The sequence below is a fragment of the Xenopus tropicalis genome, chromosome 7 (genome assembly GCF_000004195.4).
Source record: "Xenopus tropicalis strain Nigerian chromosome 7, UCB_Xtro_10.0, whole genome shotgun sequence".
NCBI classification, from domain to species: Eukaryota; Metazoa; Chordata; class Amphibia; order Anura; family Pipidae; genus Xenopus; species Xenopus tropicalis.
Genome location: NC_030683.2, coordinates 73,429,401 through 73,447,624, shown reverse-complemented (window position 1 = coordinate 73,447,624; position 18,224 = coordinate 73,429,401). Strand labels below are relative to the sequence as shown.

General features: G+C 42.6%; 1 protein-coding gene across 1 annotated transcript in view; it reads right to left on the bottom strand.

Moving 5' to 3' along the window:
• ddx25 (DEAD-box helicase 25) overlaps positions 1-17,985 on the bottom strand; it is a 49,646-nt gene extending 31,661 nt beyond the window's left edge. The window contains 3 exon segments of the mRNA NM_001016345.2: positions 1,193-1,225; positions 3,955-3,988; positions 17,861-17,985. Coding sequence (NP_001016345.1) covers positions 1,193-1,225; positions 3,955-3,988; positions 17,861-17,956 — 163 coding nt within the window. The 5' untranslated portion in view covers positions 17,957-17,985.
• Between the last annotated feature and the right edge of the window lie 239 nt (positions 17,986-18,224).

Here is an 18,224-nt window from a genome sequence, read left to right as displayed (position 1 = left end):
AGGAACTGCCCGTGAAAGCCACATGGATTCCAGGTATGTCCTATGGGGCCCCTGGGCGATCGCGACCCACCTCTAGAATGCTGTCTGGAGGCTGGGGAACGAGCGGGGAGCGAAGGAATGGCTTGAAAAGCCGTTCCTCCGCTCCCAAACCCGAAAGTGCAGCAGGACGTAGAATCTACGTTCTGTGGCACTTAGGTACTTTGATACCCAGGACGTAGATTCTACATCCTGTGGCACTAAAAGGGTTAACAGTTGGCCCTTTAGGATTTCTTAAGACATTTGGTTAAACTGCCAACTGTTAGGGCAAATCTTTCAAAAATTTCTCCTGTAGTAGCACAGATAATAACAACCCTACTTAAACCGATGCTGCTTACAAGCATATTTAAACTTTACCAAAATGGACTACTATGTTGCAGTGTTGATGTTTGAACTTCCATCGGTCGCACGAAAGATCGTTCAATCGGCCACTAACGTTCAGGGCTGAAACGGCAGATAAGGAGGTAGAAACAATAGGATTTCTACCTCCTTCTGCCGATTCAGCCTTGAAGGCAGATTTTGCTCAGGCACCTTCTATGGCGCACAAACAAAATCTTTTAACCCGCCCGATCGGCGAATCGACCGATATCAGCAGCCTCCTGCGATATCGGTCGACTCGCCAACTTGCCATACACGCACCGAATATCGTACGAAACGATATTATCGGTGCGTGTATGGCCAGCTTTACAATTTCACTACACAAAGGGGTGTATTTATTAACATTGGGGGGAAAACAACATCACAGGTGATGTTGCCTATAGCAACCAGTGATCTTGTCTCCAGTGTTAATATGCTCCTAAAGCCTCAGTTACATATAGTGGATATGCTTCTTTCCGTCTACCTACATAATGCAGGTGGAGAGAAGTAGATGGTACACCTCATCAATAGCTCCATGGCCCGAAAACGTGAAAGCATGCCTTTTTGGGCAGATTTCCTCTATGTTTAGCTGAACTCAGGTCAGCGTTGTGCCTCTCCGAGCAGCTACACAGAGCTGTGGATAAGGCGGATTCGATTTACTACGCCTGCCTACAAAATGCAGACAAAGAAAAGTGTACAGTACGCCACTAAAAAAGTATTGCACAAAAAATAAATGGTAAGCAATTGACAATGCAGAAAAGCAAGCATCCCAAGAGCAATATGGACAAAGAAATCATACCGATATCACTTTCTTCATCATCACTGTAGCTACCTACAGATAGAAAGGAAATTTAGTTTAAAAGGTTTAGAAATGTATATTCCATAGAAAGTGCACATAAAATTGTTAAATTGCAATATAATAAACTTGATATTGATGGGACTACTAGAAATTACTACTAGCCTGTCAAAAAACTGCCTAAAGTCTGTTTTTTTTTTTAATCTGTTAAAGTAGAAAGAAAGGTAAAATCCCTGGGGGGTGAAATAATGAATGATGTTAGGTACCACCCCCCACAGTGATTGTAATTGCTAACCTTTTACCCCCAGCTGGTGCACCAGCACAGAGTAGCTACGAATGAAGATCCTATACCTTCTTTAGTCTTTCTTCGGAATCCTGGGACCGGCTTATGTGCAGTAGAATGAAAAGGCTGGCTTTTTTTTGTTAAAGTTTGGCCTTTCCAAGTGGTGCACTTCCATAGCAGAGTGCAGTTTGATAAAAATGTTAAGCCTGCAGGAAAAATGAAATGCAGTATACCTAGGGCCAGCTGAAAATCAACCAGGAATATGCCACTTTTGCACATTAGTACTATTTTTAATTGATTAGAAACAGTGCTTATAATAGGAGTGCCCAAAAGACAGCGATATACCAGTAGATCTCAGGCAGGTTGACAGCAGATTACAGCAGTTTAGCAGATCATCCTAATAATTCCCACTTACCACTTTGTATATTTATTTAATTACACCACCTTAGAGGGAATCCACAAAAGTGGAGATAGCCCCTTTAAATGTCATTAATGCTATTTTTCCTGACACATTTCCCAAAATTTTCAAAATGGAGTAAAGCTCAGTGTAACTCTGTCAGATCAATTCTAAGCTCTTCTGTTTTTGTTCAGACAGACAAAAACACAGCCACACCTCTGCTATGGGAACCACTGGTGGGATCATTATATTTATTATGCTAGTTTTAGTTTAATGTCCTCGAAACGTTGGACTTTTTTCAATTGCTAAAACTGAGAATTTGCCTGGCAGGCTTAACTTTTCCATTAAATAAAGATTAATTTCCTTAATTATTTGTGCCCCCATAGCAGAACTCTAGAGCTGCATGACAGCACTGGCAACCTCCTTTAGGTGTGTCACTTCTCTTTCCATCAGCCATCTTGGTGATCAGCAAGCAGCACATGCACACTGGCACCCAAAACTGGGATATTGGGGTACTGTGAATTCAAGGTTGGACTGGCCCAACAGGGCACTGGGAGAAAGCCTGGTGGGCCGTGGTCTTGCTGGGCCCCTACTCATCAGGCATGGCGTTGGGTGAGCCGAATTACTGTTGACAAGTAAATAGTTGGGGGGGTAGAGAACAGTGCGGTGGCACAGTAGTGCAGGGGGTGGGCCCTTAAAGGGGACCTGTCACTCTAAGAAATACTTCCAATTTCTTTTCTATTGTGTTTGTTAAGCAAAATTGACTTCACATAATATATAAATCTTGTTTCCTTCAGTCTTGGGAATATACAATCACAGCAAGCAGGCAGCTGCCATTTTGTGGGCACTGTTAGTAAGGCAAGCTTTGTATCACCCCAAAATCTTGTGTATGTGCCAGAATGGGGGACCTGATGCCCAGGCCCATGCACTGGCTACTCAATTAGATGGTGAGAAGGTAGGGAAAATGTGAGTACTGAATGGAAAGTTTAAGTAATTGTCTGCCCCGCCTCTATGCCTAAGGCATAGAGGCGGGGCAGGCAGTATATAATTGACAGCTGGGATTTTTAAATGCATTTATAATGGGTTTAAATGTGTTAATATAAAAATGACTTTGGGTTACATGTTTAATTTGAAAAGGACTTTTATTATACAGCTGACAGGTCCACTTTAATTCACTTCTTCCCATGAAGAAGGTATTTAGAACCTTCAAACTTGTAACAGAAGTGGAACTATACAAAAATTTAGAAACAAATACAAAGCCCAGCTTGTCCTAGTTTTCTAAGTAAACTAAAATTCTTCTTCAGGAAATGAAGTGAAATGACAGCAAATGACATGCAAAATCCTTAAAGCAAAATCATTATTACAGGCTTCATGTAGATGTTGGTCTGAGTTTGATTGCACAGATAGATTTACTAAGAGCTAAACACAAATTCATAAATTGTCAGCAAAATGACATCTAATAGACAATGTGAAAACTGGGTTTAATAGACAAATTCCCAAAAAGAGATAGAAGTTTGTAAAGAAGGTGGAAAATCTGACAAATCTCTCTCCACTTTATTTTGTCTCAATATCACCACTTTGTGAATTCCCCCCCATGTGTTCTATCTTAGGTAACCATCATACTTCATGGTCTTACAAAAGCAGAACTACCTGTCACCCTGGTATAGTAAATTTTCAGCACAAAAACTCATATGCACATTTTACATTGGAACAGTGCCTGTTCCAATCTCCACTAAACTTAATTTCAGGCACTGAATCTGTCAGTTATGACATCAGACTGCGCTGTAATGCATCACCTCATCTGGTAAGCCTACCATGTTAACATCACTAAAGTAGATATAATAAAGTTTAACTCCTGGCTTCAAATTTACAATGAATCAAATCATTTGTAAACATTAAGCAAATCTGCACCTGGGCTGTACACCTTCAGATTTTTTTCACTGTTCTTCCTGCAGCTGGAGGAAAAAATTATTACTACTGGTTACTACCCGTGTGCAAATTTGCCCAGTGAATAAATTAGACCGTGTCCTATCCTATTTTTAATCAGGAGAATTTTGAAGAATGTATATCAAAAGAAACACTTACTAGTTTTTCCATTAAGGATGCCATTTCCAAAAACCTGAAAGAAAAAAAAAATTACCTAAAAGTTACCAGTGTAACACCTCATCAAGAATGCTAAAAACTATTTCAATAGCATTTCCAGTTGATTTATTACGATGCCAATACCTGCCGGTGTAACACCAACAAAAATAAGAGTATTTAGTCATTAAAATACAATTCACAAGAATGAAGATACTCTAAAAGGGGATTTTAAACTTACCAGAAAATCCCTTTCTAGTAGGCCCGAACTGTCAGTGCAGACGTTACAGTTTTAGTCATCCTTCACCTCTGGAGGCAGGACAGAAGAATAAGCTCTTAACTCCTCCTTACCCAGTATATGGGCTGGCTCCTTCTCAACTGCCCAGTTTGTTGTAAAGCTCAGATAGGTGGAGACAGGATAGAAGGAGAAGTAAGAGACAAAGTTGGAAAGGATAGCGAGAAAGAGTGAAACCCAACCCGATACTAAAAACAGCCTGGGTGGGACTTAATGCACTGACAGTTCGGGGCTACTAGAAAGGGATTTTCCGGTAAGTCTAAAATCCCCTTTTCTCTAGTCAGCCCTCCTGTCAGTGCAGATGTTAGGGGACGTCCAAAAGCTGTCCCTTTGTAGGGTGAGATCAGGAGTCACCCATAGTGGCCGTCTGGCACTATGAGACAGCTACTTGTAAAACCTTCCGACCAAAAACTGCGGGTGCAGAAGCAAAAACATGTAAATTGTAAACCAGGTAGCGGCTCTGCAAATTTGCTCAGGAAAGGCTAGGTTATGGAGGGCCCAGGAAGTGCTCTGGGCTCGTGTGGAGTGTGCTCATACGGAAAAGGGCCTCTGCTGGTGCTTCTGGTCACAGGCTTCATTGATTGTGGAGACAAGCCATCTGGCTATAGTCCTTTTGGATACAGGCAGTCCCTTCCTAGCAGCGGAAAAGGAAACCAGAAGAAAATCAGAACGCCTGAAGCTGGCGGACCTTTTGAGATAGATTCTAATGGCTCGCACAATGTTCAAGGTGTGAAGAGATTTTTCTTTATCATTTGCTGGCTTTGGGCAAAAGGAGGGGAGAGTAACCTCCTGGTTAATGTGGAAGTCTGAAACGACCTTTGGTAGAAATCCAGGTGAGGTTCGTAGGACCACCTTATCCTGGTGCATAGTAAGCCATGGGCACTTAGAGGAAAATGATGCAATTTCAGATACTCTTTTGGCTGAGGAACGTCACCTTGAGGGATAGCCACTTGAGGGTGCATGTATGGAGTGGCTCGAAAGGCGGATTCTGGAGAGCTGAGAGGACCAAGGCGAGGTCCCATGGTGGTGCGGGATTCCTATAAGGGGGCCTGACTCTGAGAACACCCTGGAAGAACTGTCGGAGTCCTCTGGCCTTTTCACCTGGTGAAGAGTGGCAAGCACAGAGGAGTGACTTTTCAGTGTTTTAAGTCTGAGGCCTTGGGAAAATCCCGCAGCTAGGAAGTCTACTATATCTGGGAACGCCACCCTTGTCCAATCGAAATCTCTAGATTTGCACCAATCGATAAATACCTTCCAAATTTTGTAATAGGATCTTGCTGTGGAGAGTTTCCTGGCCTTTACACGTAGTCCTATAGCTTCCTGGGAGAATCCTCTCTCTTCCCACAGCCTGGTTTCAAGACCCAGGCCATTAAATGGAGCATCTCTAAGTTTGGGTGTCTGGCCGGACCCTGGGTGAGAAGGTCTGGTCGTACTGGTAGTCGCCATGGTCTGGCGATTGACATATCTAGGAGGTCCGTGTACCAGACACTGTTTGGCCAATCCGGAGCAATGAGGATAGTGGTCGTCCCTTCGTACTTGATCTTCCGGATCACCCGTGGAAGGATTGACTATGATGGAAAGGCGTAAACTTTGTGAAAATTTCAAGGAATTACCAGGGCATCTGTGAAGGCGGCTCCAGGATCCCTGGACCTGGCACAGTAGACTGGCACCTTGTAATTGTGTCTGGATGCCAGCATGTCGATGTCTGGGGTGCCCCACCTCGTTACGAGCTGATCGAATATGGTCGGGTGGAGGGACCATTCGGGTGGGTCGATGGACTGGCGGCTGAGGTAGTCGGCCTCCCAGTTCTGCACGCCCGGGATATATACTGCCGAGATTGCAGGTACATGCTGTTCCGCCAAAGCAATTATCCGCGACACCTCTGCCATCACTCTGCTGCTTCTGGTTCCCCCTTGATTGTTTTACGTATGCGACCGCCGTCGCATTGTCGGATTGGATCCGTACCGGTTGGGATTGGAGGAGTTGGGTCCAAGGCTGGAGGGCTAGAGTGATGGCTCGGATTTCGAGAATGTTTATTGGTAATCTCAACTCCTCCGGAGACCAACGGCCCTGTACTGTGTGTTCTCTGAGGGTCGCTCCCCAGCCATACAGGCTGGCGTCTGTGGTTACTACCTGCCAGCTGGGGTAGGACCAACTGCAGCCCTCTTTTGTCCCTTGTGATATCGAGATGGGCTTGGATAGTAGCTGATGATCCCCGTTCCAAAGTCAGAGGAAGTTGTTCTGAAGCGGTCGCAAGTGGAACCTTGCGTAGGGTACCGCTTCCAGAGCGGCTACCATGAGACCCAGAAGCCTGAGGCAGTCCTCGGCTGAGGTGGATCTCAGTTGTAAGAAGTGGTGGGTGTTGATCAGTCTTCGCACCTTCTTTTCTGGAAGGAAGACCATTTGGGTTTGTGAGTCGAAGGTCAGGCCCAGGAATTGTATAACCTGGGAGGGGGTGGGGCTGCTCTTAAGCCAGCAGTGTTGGGCAAGGACTCTCAAGCAGGTGTCTGTCTCGGATGGCCTGTCTGGCGGAGGGTGCCAATATGAGGAGGTCATCGAGGTAAGGGATTATCCGGACTTGCAGAGTCCTGAGGTAGGCCACGACCGGGGCAAGGATTTTGGTGAATACTCTCGGGGACATAGGCCAAAGGGGAGGGCTGTGAATTGATAATGCTGTTGCCCTGTGGCGAATCTAAGGAACGTTTGGGAGGCAGAGTGGATAGGGATGTGGAGATATGCGTCCTGGATGTCCACAGATGTTAGGAAGATCTCTGGTTTCATGGCCGCGATCACCGTCCTCAGAGATTCAATTCTGAATTTCTGCTTGTGAACCAGTGGGTCCAGGGATTTTAGGTTCAGAATGGGTCATAAGGTTCCATCCTTCTTTTTGACTAAGAAGAGCTTGGAGTAGTACCCTCTGAATCTCTGCGAGGTGGGTACTGGTGAAATGACCTTTGCCCGCAAGCTTGAGAGACTGGGCTCTGCGGGGGTCCCGAGGTACGGGGGAGGGCACAAATCTTGTCCTGGGAGTGAGTGGAGAATGGAATTCTGTAGCCACGTTGAACGATATTGAGTACCCAGGGGTCTGAGATGTGGGTGCCCCAGACATGGCAAAATTGCAGAAGTCTTCCTCCAACCGCTGGCTGGTCATGCAGAGTTCTGTTTGGCGCCAGTTGATTTCTTGGCACCTCTGGCCTGTTGTCGCCATGGTGGTCTGCTGGACTTCTGGCCCGAATCAGGGGCACTGGTGTGAAAGGAGAACTGGCGAGAACGAAAGGGCCTGTTCTGGGAAGACCATGGTCGTCTGGAGAACTGTCTCCCTGTCTGGTCTAATCTTGGCTTCTTCCCCTGTGGCAGGAAGGTACTCTTGCCGCCCATGACAACCGCGATTATCTGCTTGAGGTCCGGGCCGAAGAGCGATTCGCCTGTGAATTTGGTCTGCAATCCAAACAAATATCTACTTCCAGCTTTCTGAGGCTGTGCTTGCATTTTTTGCACTTGGGCTGCTTGTCAGCCTTTCTGGGCCTTCTAGCACTGGCTGGCACGGTGGACTGCAGATCCTCCACTAACTGCTGTAGGGGCTGGGAGTCCGACATGTCTGAGCAGTGTAATGCACAGTAGTTTATAACAGATGTCACTGTATAGTAGATTGCAATGTATAGTAGCTGGCACTGTAGTTCTATAGTGGATGGCACTATACAGATGTTCTAAAGTAGATGGCACTGTAGTCCTATAGTAGATGGCATTGAGATGGCACTACACAAGTTCTTTAGTAGATGGCACTGTAGTTCTAGTAGATGGGGCAGTAGAATGGCCCATACCTTGTGCTGAATATCCCCTGCAGAGTATTGTTTCTCTATGCCAGGGTGAGAATATGGCGCTCAGCTGTGCAGGTCTCAGTGGGCAGACAAGCAGAGTAAGATATGGGAAGCGATTACTGTTAGGCAGGCAGAGGTGCTACAGTATAAATAGGCGTGCTCTTCCTCCTCGTGGCGCTGTTGTGGAGCACAAGATGGCTGATGGGACCGAGCGCTGCCGATGACATCATGCGGGACGCGACTGAAGGCGCGAGTGCGGAAGTGAGCGATGCGCTCGTAGCAGCGGGTGGAGGACAGCGCTCCCCCTTAGAGAGCAGTGGGTGAGTGCAAGGGTAGAGAATAATGCTCCCAAAAGGTGCGCAGATAGAACTAGGAGTTCACAGTAAGAGGCCTATTGCGCCCCGTACCGGCTACTCGCTCCCCCTGTAGAGGGGGGGGTCTGAGGAGCAGCCAGATGCCTGTATGGCATGGGCACACTTCTGCTGCAAGATATCTGGTAGCAATCCTCAAGGGTGGCACACAGACAGGGGCCTCATCTCCTGCTAGAAAGGGGAGGTAGAGGCTGGCTGATTGCTGGTAACTGTGTTAGCTGGTTAGCTGCACTGGGCTAGAGCCTACAGTGTAGGTAATTGCACTTCTCCACTTGCGGCGATCCAAGCAAGCAAGGAGGGAGAGTGAGCCCAGACCTAGGAAGCAGACAACATACTTCCAAAGTTAATAAAATAAAAAAATAAAGATGCAATGAAAGGAACTGTCCTTCACCTCCGGTAGGACAAAAGGAACTGGGCAGTTGAGGAGGAGCCAGCCCATATACCGGGGAAGGAGGAGTTAAGAGCTTATTCTTCTGTCCTGCCTCCAGAAGTGAAGAATGACTAAAAGGGTTCAATCTATACAGGAATAGGACCTGTTATCCAGAATGCTGGGAGCTGGGGTTTTCCATAACTTGGATCTCCATACCTTAAATCTACTAAAAATAATTTGAACATTAAATAAACCCAATAGGATTGTTTTGCCTCCAATACAGAGGAAATTGTTATAAAAAATTAGAATTATTAGCTGGAATCTATGGGAGATGACCTTCCCATAATTCAGAGCTTTCTGGATAATGGGTTTCCAGATAACAGATCCCATACCTGTAATAATTACACACTGTGCTGCGCTTCTGTAAATTTAGTTTCACATGTAGCCAGGCAAATTGATGCACTTAGCATCCAACAGGACAAAGAAAAGGTTTTATTGCTAGTCAATTTAGCCTAGGTGTTTGGTCACTACCTGTTGCCCCTTCTCAAAGGCAACAAACCGTGAGCGCTGTTGAGTGCAGTTTTTCAGCATTTATATAGCGTACCATTTCAAGCTCGCCAAACAAGCAGATATTTTTCCATTCTTCTCCCAATATGCCCACCTAAGGTGGCAATATTGGGGTAATTTGATTGCTTGGCCCTAGGGCCAAATGATAAAATTAAAAACAGGTATACAGGTTGTCGGACCGCATCAACAAGCCAATGTGGTCCACGATCCATCAGGAAAATCAAGCCTACTCTACACCAATTTTAGGCCAGATATTGCTCGGATAGGTCCATCAGGGGTGCTGTACATAGGCAGATAAGCTGCCAAATCGGTCTGAAGGACCCGAATCAGCAGCTTAAATCTGCTGTGTATGGCCACCTTTAGTTAGGAGGTTTCAGTGCATGCAGCTGTTGGAAGCATACTTTGCCTTCAGCATAGAGGAGGGAGGGACATTGCTACTGGTTTTGTGACATCACAGCAAGTGTTGCCACTCCCATTCATCTATGACTTGAACTGGCTCTCTGAGACAAGATCCTTACTGTATGCAATGTTAATCATCTTATTGGGAAAATAAAGCATTTTTGTTAAACAAATACACTTTAGAATATTATTTTCATCATATCCATCTATTTAGAGAATCTGATTTTCATGATAGTTCCCCTTTAAGGGCTGTGGCACACGGGGCACGCGCCGTGCAAGTGAAAACATAAAACGAATGCGCCACACAGAGACGCGATTGAACGCGCCGTACACACATCCGCACTACAGCCCCCCCCCCCCCCCCCCCCATTAGGTCCGGTCCGTGGAAAAATTTTCCTGTTAGTAACCGGTCCATGGCACAAAAAAGGTTGGGGACCTCTGTCTTACGGCACATAATATACAGTCGGGGGCTTTGTTTGCAGAAGCCGAGTTGGCAGGTGAAAAAATTCATATGCACTACTTTTATTTGGGGCCTGTACATAAGCACATATTTTGGTATATCTATGCATATTAGGCATTAAACTGTTCTGTAGATCTCCGGCATTCATATTTGGGGAGATTTTCCATTGTATATCAAAAATTGTGAGATAAAAACAGCAAATTTTAGGTGACTTTCAGAAATGACAAAAAAAACGCTAACTTTAGGAAAGCTTTGCAGTTCGGTACTTTGGTGTAGAAAGGTGTCTTTGCCCATGTTTGATTTGTCTGAATGTGTACTTTCCAAAAAAATATGGTATTCACCCTATATTTTTGCCTCTTTCACCACACACAAAACTGCCGTGTGTTTATGAATTAGGTAAATGTAAGCCATGAAAATAGTGTTCAAAAGGTATATTTTGGGGTCTGTAAGTGCCATTTACTTTGATAAAGCTATGTATATTGGACATCAAACTGTTCAGTAGACCTCTGGTGATTATATTTAGGGTGTTTTATATGGTTACCTAATGACCTGTGAGAAAAGATGGTGCAAGTTTTGAGGTGATTTCGTCAAAATTGCCAATTTTAGGAAAGCTTTGCAACTTGGTATTTTGAAGTAGAAAGATGTGATTACCAATTTTAGATTTGGGGGAATGTTTTCTTTCTAAAAATATATGGTTTTCTGGGGTGAATGTACTTTTTTATAGCTTTACCCACATAAAATGCAGTAAGTGTGTTGATTTTACAATAGCTGAAATGACAGATATGATAGATTGTATGAGATATCTTCACCTTGGGGTCCCTACATGCCACATATTAGGTAAACCTATGCACATCGGGCATCAAACTGTTAAGTGGACCCCAGGCATTCATATTTAGGATGGCTTATCTGGCTACCTAATGATATGTGGGAGATAAGAGTGGAAATGATTTTCACAAATTTTTATAAAAACTGGTACATTTAGGAAAGCACTGCAACTTGGTAATTTCATAATAGAAAGACAGTTAAACCTACTCTAAATTGAATATTTGGCCTTGAAATCTAAAGAATGGAGTTTTCTGGAGCAGTGCTTTGGAAAGTTAGTAGTGTACTGCTGGCACTTTTTGACAAGTGAGAAATCTCCATAAAACTATACATATTTGGTACTGGCGCATTCAAGAGACATTGAACTTTCCAAATCAGTTGTATTTTCGTGCATAAAATAATTTTTTTCCGATATATGTGTTTATGTTATGGAAATTTTCTCTTCATTTTTTAGACATTTAGAAGCCTATATCTTGTTACAGAAGTAGAAGTAAACAAAAATTCTAGCATATTTTGAAAGCTTAGGTTGTCCCCAAAAAAAAAAAAAAAAAAAAAATTCATTATTTTCCCAGTTAAACTAAAAGTACCCTCTAGGAAAGGCTCCTAAAGTGAAAGAGTGCAAAATGTTCAAAAACGGTATGGAAATAAAAGTTCTGCTTTGACCTAATCATCTGGCAGTTAAAAGGGATAAAGGCAACATTTTAAATAGCATGCAAAGACAATGTTATGATAAATAAAAAAAAAAGTTTCATTTCTGGTGTCAGTATCTCTTTAAGCCATTATTACTGACCTACATGACACTAAAGCCCATGTCAAAAATGAGGGTATATTTTCCCCATTAAATGTATTTCACACTTACATTACTAGGCTGTGGACTGTGGGTTTCTAGGGGGCTCTTACAGACATGCATTTGCTAGTGAGTTCCACTGCACTGGACTTTTTATGCTTTACACCACACAGTAATCACTGTGCTCAGGAAAGTGCCAAATGCAGGTGGAACACAAACTGAAAGATCCAACAAAGAGGAACGCACAAGCAAATCCTTGTGTAATAGTAAATGAGCATTAAGTAACAATCACAGCGTTAAAGGTATTTCTGATACAAACACTTGTTTGCAAACAAAGCAAAGAAATTCTCCCATAATCTCCATTATGTTAAAAAAAGAAAGCCTTTCCCTTTAAAGGAGACATTTCATATCACCTTCATATTCAGTTATATGATTCATCTTTCTTCAATCTATGTAATCTTGCAGAAAAAAAACGATTTGAATGCATTTTACCTGCTAAAATCGTTTTTATATCAGAGCTGCAGAGAGATCTTCACTCCTCTGAAGCTAAACTGAAATGAGAGATGGGAGTGTCTCTTCATTCTCCCACAGGAAATGGTCACAGCACTGACTGACAGGCTGAACTCTGCTGTAGCAGGGAAACCCCTCCCACCTCCCTGCCTGTGTATCTGTTACCAGTCTGCACATAGCTGTCCTGTGCTGCTGCCTGATCTTTACAAGTTGCAGGGAGTTGTTGCAGGAGAAAATACCAAAAAACTGCCAGTTTAGGTATCAAAGTACAAGTTGCAGGGAGTTGTTGCAGGAGAAAATACCAAAAAACGGCCAGTTTAGGTGTCAAAGTACAAGTTGCAGGGAGTTGTTGCAGGAGAAAATACCAAAAAACGGCCAGTTTAGGTGTCAAAGTACAAGTTGCAGGGAGTTGTTGCAGGAGAAAATACAAAAAAAACCCAGTTTAGGTATCAAAGTACAAGTTGCAGGGAGTTGTTGCAGGAGAAAATACCAAAAAACAGCCAGTTTAGGTATCAAAGTACAAGTTGCAGGGAGTTGTTGCAGGAGAAAATACCAAAAAACAGCCAGTTTAGGTGTCAAAGTACAAGTTGCAGGGAGTTGTTGCAGGAGAAAATACAAAAAAAAAAACCCAGTTTAGGTGTCAAAGTACAAGTTGCAGGGAGTTGTTGCAGGAGAAAATACCAAAAAAAACCAGTTTAGGTATCAAAGTACAAGTTGCAGGGAGTTGTTGCAGGAGAAAATACCAAAAAACAGCCAGTTTAGGTATCAAAGTACAAGTTGCAGGGAGTTGTTGCAGGAGAAAATACCAAAAAACAGCCAGTTTAGGTGTCAAAGTACAAGTTGCAGGGAGTTGTTGCAGGAGAAAATACCAAAAAACAGCCAGTTTAGGTATCAAAGTACAAGTTGCAGGGAGTTGTTGCAGGAGAAAATACCAAAAAACAGCCAGTTTAGGTGTCAAAGTACAAGTTGCAGGGAGTTGTTGCAGGGGAAAATACCAAAAAACAGCCAGTTTAGGTGTCAAAGTACAAGTTGCAGGGAGTTGTTGCAGGAGAAAATACCAAAAAACAGCCAGTTTAGGTGTCAAAGTACAAGTTGCAGGGAGTTGTTGCAGGGGAAAATACCAAAAAACGGCCAGTTTAGGTGTCAAAGTACAAGTTGCAGGGAGTTGTTGCAGGGGAAAATACCAAAAAACGGCCAGTTTAGGTGTCAAAGTACAAGTTGCAGGGAGTTGTTGCAGGAGAAAATACAAAAAAAAACCCAGTTTAGGTATCAAAGTACAAGTTGCAGGGAGTTGTTGCAGGAGAAAATACCAAAAAACAGCCAGTTTAGGTGTCAAAGTACAAGTTGCAGGGAGTTGTTGCAGGGGAAAATACCAAAAAACGGCCAGTTTAGGTGTCAAAGTACAAGTTGCAGGGAGTTGTTGCAGGGGAAAATACCAAAAAACGGCCAGTTTAGGTATCAAAGTACAAGTTGCAGGGAGTTGTTGCAGGAGAAAATACCAAAAAACGGCCAGTTTAGGTGTCAAAGTACAAGTTGCAGGGAGTTGTTGCAGGAGAAAATACAAAAAAAACCCAGTTTAGGTGTCAAAGTACAAGTTGCAGGGAGTTGTTGCAGGAGAAAATACAAAAAAACCCAGTTTAGGTATCAAAGTACAAGTTGCAGGGAGTTGTTGCAGGGGAAAATACCAAAAAAACCCAGTTTAGGTATCAAAGTACAAGTTGCAGGGAGTTGTTGCAGGAGAAAATACAAAAAAAAACCCAGTTTAGGTATCAAAGTACAAGTTGCAGGGAGTTGTTGCAGGAGAAAATACAAAAAAAACCCAGTTTAGGTATCAAAGTACAAGTTGCAGGGAGTTGTTGCAGGAGAAAATACAAAAAAAACCCAGTTTAGGTATCAAAATACAAGTTGCAGGGAGTTGTTGCAGGAGAAAATACAAAAAAAACCCCAGTTTAGGTATCAAAGTACAAGTTGCAGGGAGTTGTTGCAGGGGAAAATACCAAAAAAAACCCAGTTTAGGTATCAAAGTACAAGTTGCAGGGAGTTGTTGCAGGAGAAAATACAAAAAAAAACCCAGTTTAGGTATCAAAGTACAAGTTGCAGGGAGTTGTTGCAGGAGAAAATACCAAAAAAACCCAGTTTAGGTATCAAAGTACAAGTTGCAGGGAGTTGTTGCAGGAGAAAATACAAAAAAAAAACCAGTTTAGGTATCAAAGTACAAGTTGCAGGGAGTTGTTGCAGGAGAAAATACAAAAAAAACCCAGTTTAGGTATCAAAGTACAAGTTGCAGGGAGTTGTTGCAGAGGAAAATACCAAAAAAAAAACAGTTTAGGTGTCAAAGTACAAGTTGCAGGGAATTGCATGTAAAAACAAACACATTTCTTTTCATTAGGTACAGTCTATAGAATAGACTCCTTTAGTATGAAAAACGTTTTTTTTGGCAAAATATTATTTTTCAATAAAGAGAGTGAAGAGGCTTACTTACAAGGATCGAGTCACAGACGCTGCCAGCCAAGTGAACAGCTTTTCAGGAGGGCTGGGAGCAGAACAAGAGAGAAGGACCCCAGCGTGACTGACGTGGGCGGGGAAATGACATCACCAAAGTCCCCGCCCACATCTCACGCCCACTCCTCTCTCATTGGCTGCAGCGTGTCTATGGGAAAGAAGCTAGGGCCGGCGGCCCGAGCTGAAGATAGAGACATGCTTCTGGCAGGAAGCCCTGTGGATGGGAGGGGCTGCAGTGTTTCAGCAGGGATTTAACAGCCTTCTTGAAGAGTAAGTAGAAAATAAACTTTATTGTATTCAATTTTTCTGTGTTAGCTGCTTTTTAAGATAAAGTGAAAATTTATTGTATATGTCTCCTTTAAGTTAACTTTTAGTATGATGTAAAGAGTAATATTCTAAGACAACTTGCAATTGGCCTACATTTTCTATGGTTATTTTATTTCACTTTTTATTCAGCAACTCTACAGTTTGGAATTGCAGCAGTTATCTGGTTGCTAGGGTTCAATTTCTTAGCAACCAGGTAGTGACTTGAATGAGACACTGGAATATGAAGAGGAAAGGGTCGGAATATAAAGATAAGTATTAAAAAGTAACTATAACAATTCAATTTTAACCTCACAGAGCAACAGTTTTTGGCTGCCAAGTAGTTAGTGACCACCATTTGAAAACTGGAAAAAGGCGGAAGGCAAATAATTTAAAAACTACAAAAAATGAAGACCAATTGAAAAGTTGCTTATAATTGGCCATTCTGTAACATACTAAAAGTAAACGTAAAGGTGAACACCCCTTTAAAGGAGAAGGAAAGGTAAAAACTAAGTAAGCTTTATCAGAAAGGTATATGTAAATCAAAAGACACAGGATTTCTTGTCTCTTTTTTTGTAAACATGTTGTTCGGGTGTCTGACTTCCTCTCAGAAAAATCCTTAATTCCCGTGGCCCGAGTCTGCACAGTTCTCTCCTGCTCCCCCCTGCCTAAGGAATGTGTGATCTGAGCTATAAGGGCTAAACTGCAAACAGGAAGCTATTTAAAATGGCAGCTGCTGTCTTAAGCAAACAGAGAAAGTTTCTAGAGCTCTTTACTCAGGTATGGCAATGCTTTCTGCAGAATATATTGTTCTAGGTGGCACTAATGTGGTGAATCTATTGCCTGTAAAAAGCCAAAATGACTTTCCTTCTCCTTTAACGGAGATATGTGGACCAGGGCATTGCCTGCTGTCCACATATCTGTAACACCAAAAAATTAAAGTGTATAAAAGTAATTACTATATAATAATGTAATGCTGCCCTGTACTGGTACAACTGGTGTGTTTGTCTCAGAAAGACTACTATAGTTCATATAATAAAGCTTCTGTGTAGCCACGGGGGCAGCCATTTACAGGAGAAAAGGCACAGGTTACTTAGCAGATAACAGATAAAACCCCATTATATTCTACAAAGCTTATCTGTTATCTGCTATGTGCCTGTGCCTTTTCTCCTTTTTCCCAGCTTCAATGGCTGCCCCCGTGTTAAAGGAACAGTAACACCAAAAAATGAAAGAGCTTTAAAATAATAAAAATGTAATGCACTGTTGCCCTGCACTGGTAAAACTGGTGTGTTTGCTACAGTAACACTACTATAATTTATATAATATGCTGCTGTGTAGCCATGGGGGCAGCCATTCAAGCTGGAAAAAAGGAGAAAAGGCACAGGTTACATAGCAGATAAAAGATAAGTTCTGTAGAATACAATAGTGTTTTATCTGTTATCTGCTATGTGCCTGTGCCTTTTCTCCTTTGAATGGCTGCCTCCATGGCTACATAGCAGCTTATTTATATAAATTATAGTAGACTTTCTAAAGTAAACACACAACTTTTACCAGTGCAGGGCAGCAGCACATTATATTTTAGTTACTTTTATACACTTTCATTTTTTGGTGTTACTGTTCCTTTAACATAGCAGCTCATTTATATAAACTATAGTAGCATTTCTGTTGCAAACTTACCAGTTTTACCAGCGCAGGGCAACTGTACATTATATTTTAATTACTTTAAAACACTTTCATTTTTTGGTGTTACTGTTCCTTTAATCAAACCAAATTCAAACCCCTATGGTTGCACAATTTAGAAACTCAACAATTAAACTTTTTTTGTCCACAGATGTGATTTTCTTCTGTTCTCAAATGTGAATATCCATACTAAGGTCCAGATTTAGCCAATTCTGTGCATTCCTCCATCATATTAGGTGCTTTTTAAGAGCCAGATTTAATTAAGATAATGTTACACAATGAAGGCCATGAAGCCTTTAAGCAGAATTCAATCAATGTCTGTGCATGTTTCCTCTAATTAGCCCATTAAAAGTCAGGTGGATTTTCTGTACACACAAATTTCAGAATGGCATTAGGAATAAGGGGTATAAAATAATATAAATATAAAAATATATAAACTTAAAATGGACATTGAAATTAGAGGTAGCCGAGTTATATCAGTGCTGTCCACCTGGTGTTGTCCTTCAGGTAGGTGATTATATGATAGGTAGGAATGCCACAGTATGTACTGTATACTGGAGCTGATCCCACAAGTGCCTACGCACCTACTACCGGGTGCCAAATCTAGCAGTGGATCCAGGTATAAATAACTTATAAACAAGCAAATAGCTCTTTTAAACGTTAACATTCATTTACACATGAGCACTAGGCCCAAAATGATCTGCTACAATTAGCAAAAGACATTAGAGCAAGGGCGATTTTTTTGACGCCAGAGGAGAAAGGGCACCGAGGTTACCGCGCTGCGTAGTGAGATTACCCAACCTATAACCTACAATGTAAACGACACCCCTACAATCCGAATTTGGATTTTGAACCTTGTCCTTGCCTGGCGTCTATAGCCACCGACAATCCTTTCACGCTGAATTATTTCATAGACCCTCAACACCCATTGCAATAAGACGCTAAACTAAAGTAACTACAAAATGGTGGCCACGAAACTAAAGCGACCCAACCTTTTAACTCAAAAACTTTGTGTCCCTTTGGCCTACCCGCATTTTCTCCGGAACCACATTATTATTTTGAAAGTCCAACAATTCCGCTTGGGATGCGTTTCGCCAAAAGCGAGGTAGATTTGTAGAAGCCATCACTCCCTCGCCTTCAGCCTCACACTTCAACGCCAACAGAGCAGAGCAAGACCACGCCCACCGAACTTGATAAGTAACTTGAAGGCCAATCAACCATCAGCTGCGGCCGCAGCCCGGTCCTTCCAACGCAAGGGCGGGTTTAAAGGTTACCTACGTGACGTCTCGCCGTTGCTTTTTTTGTTGTCGCCTTACAATGGACCCATTTGGCTCTTTTGACTTTTGTTCTGTTATAAACCAAAGCTAAAATACATGTTTTGAACACTGGAAA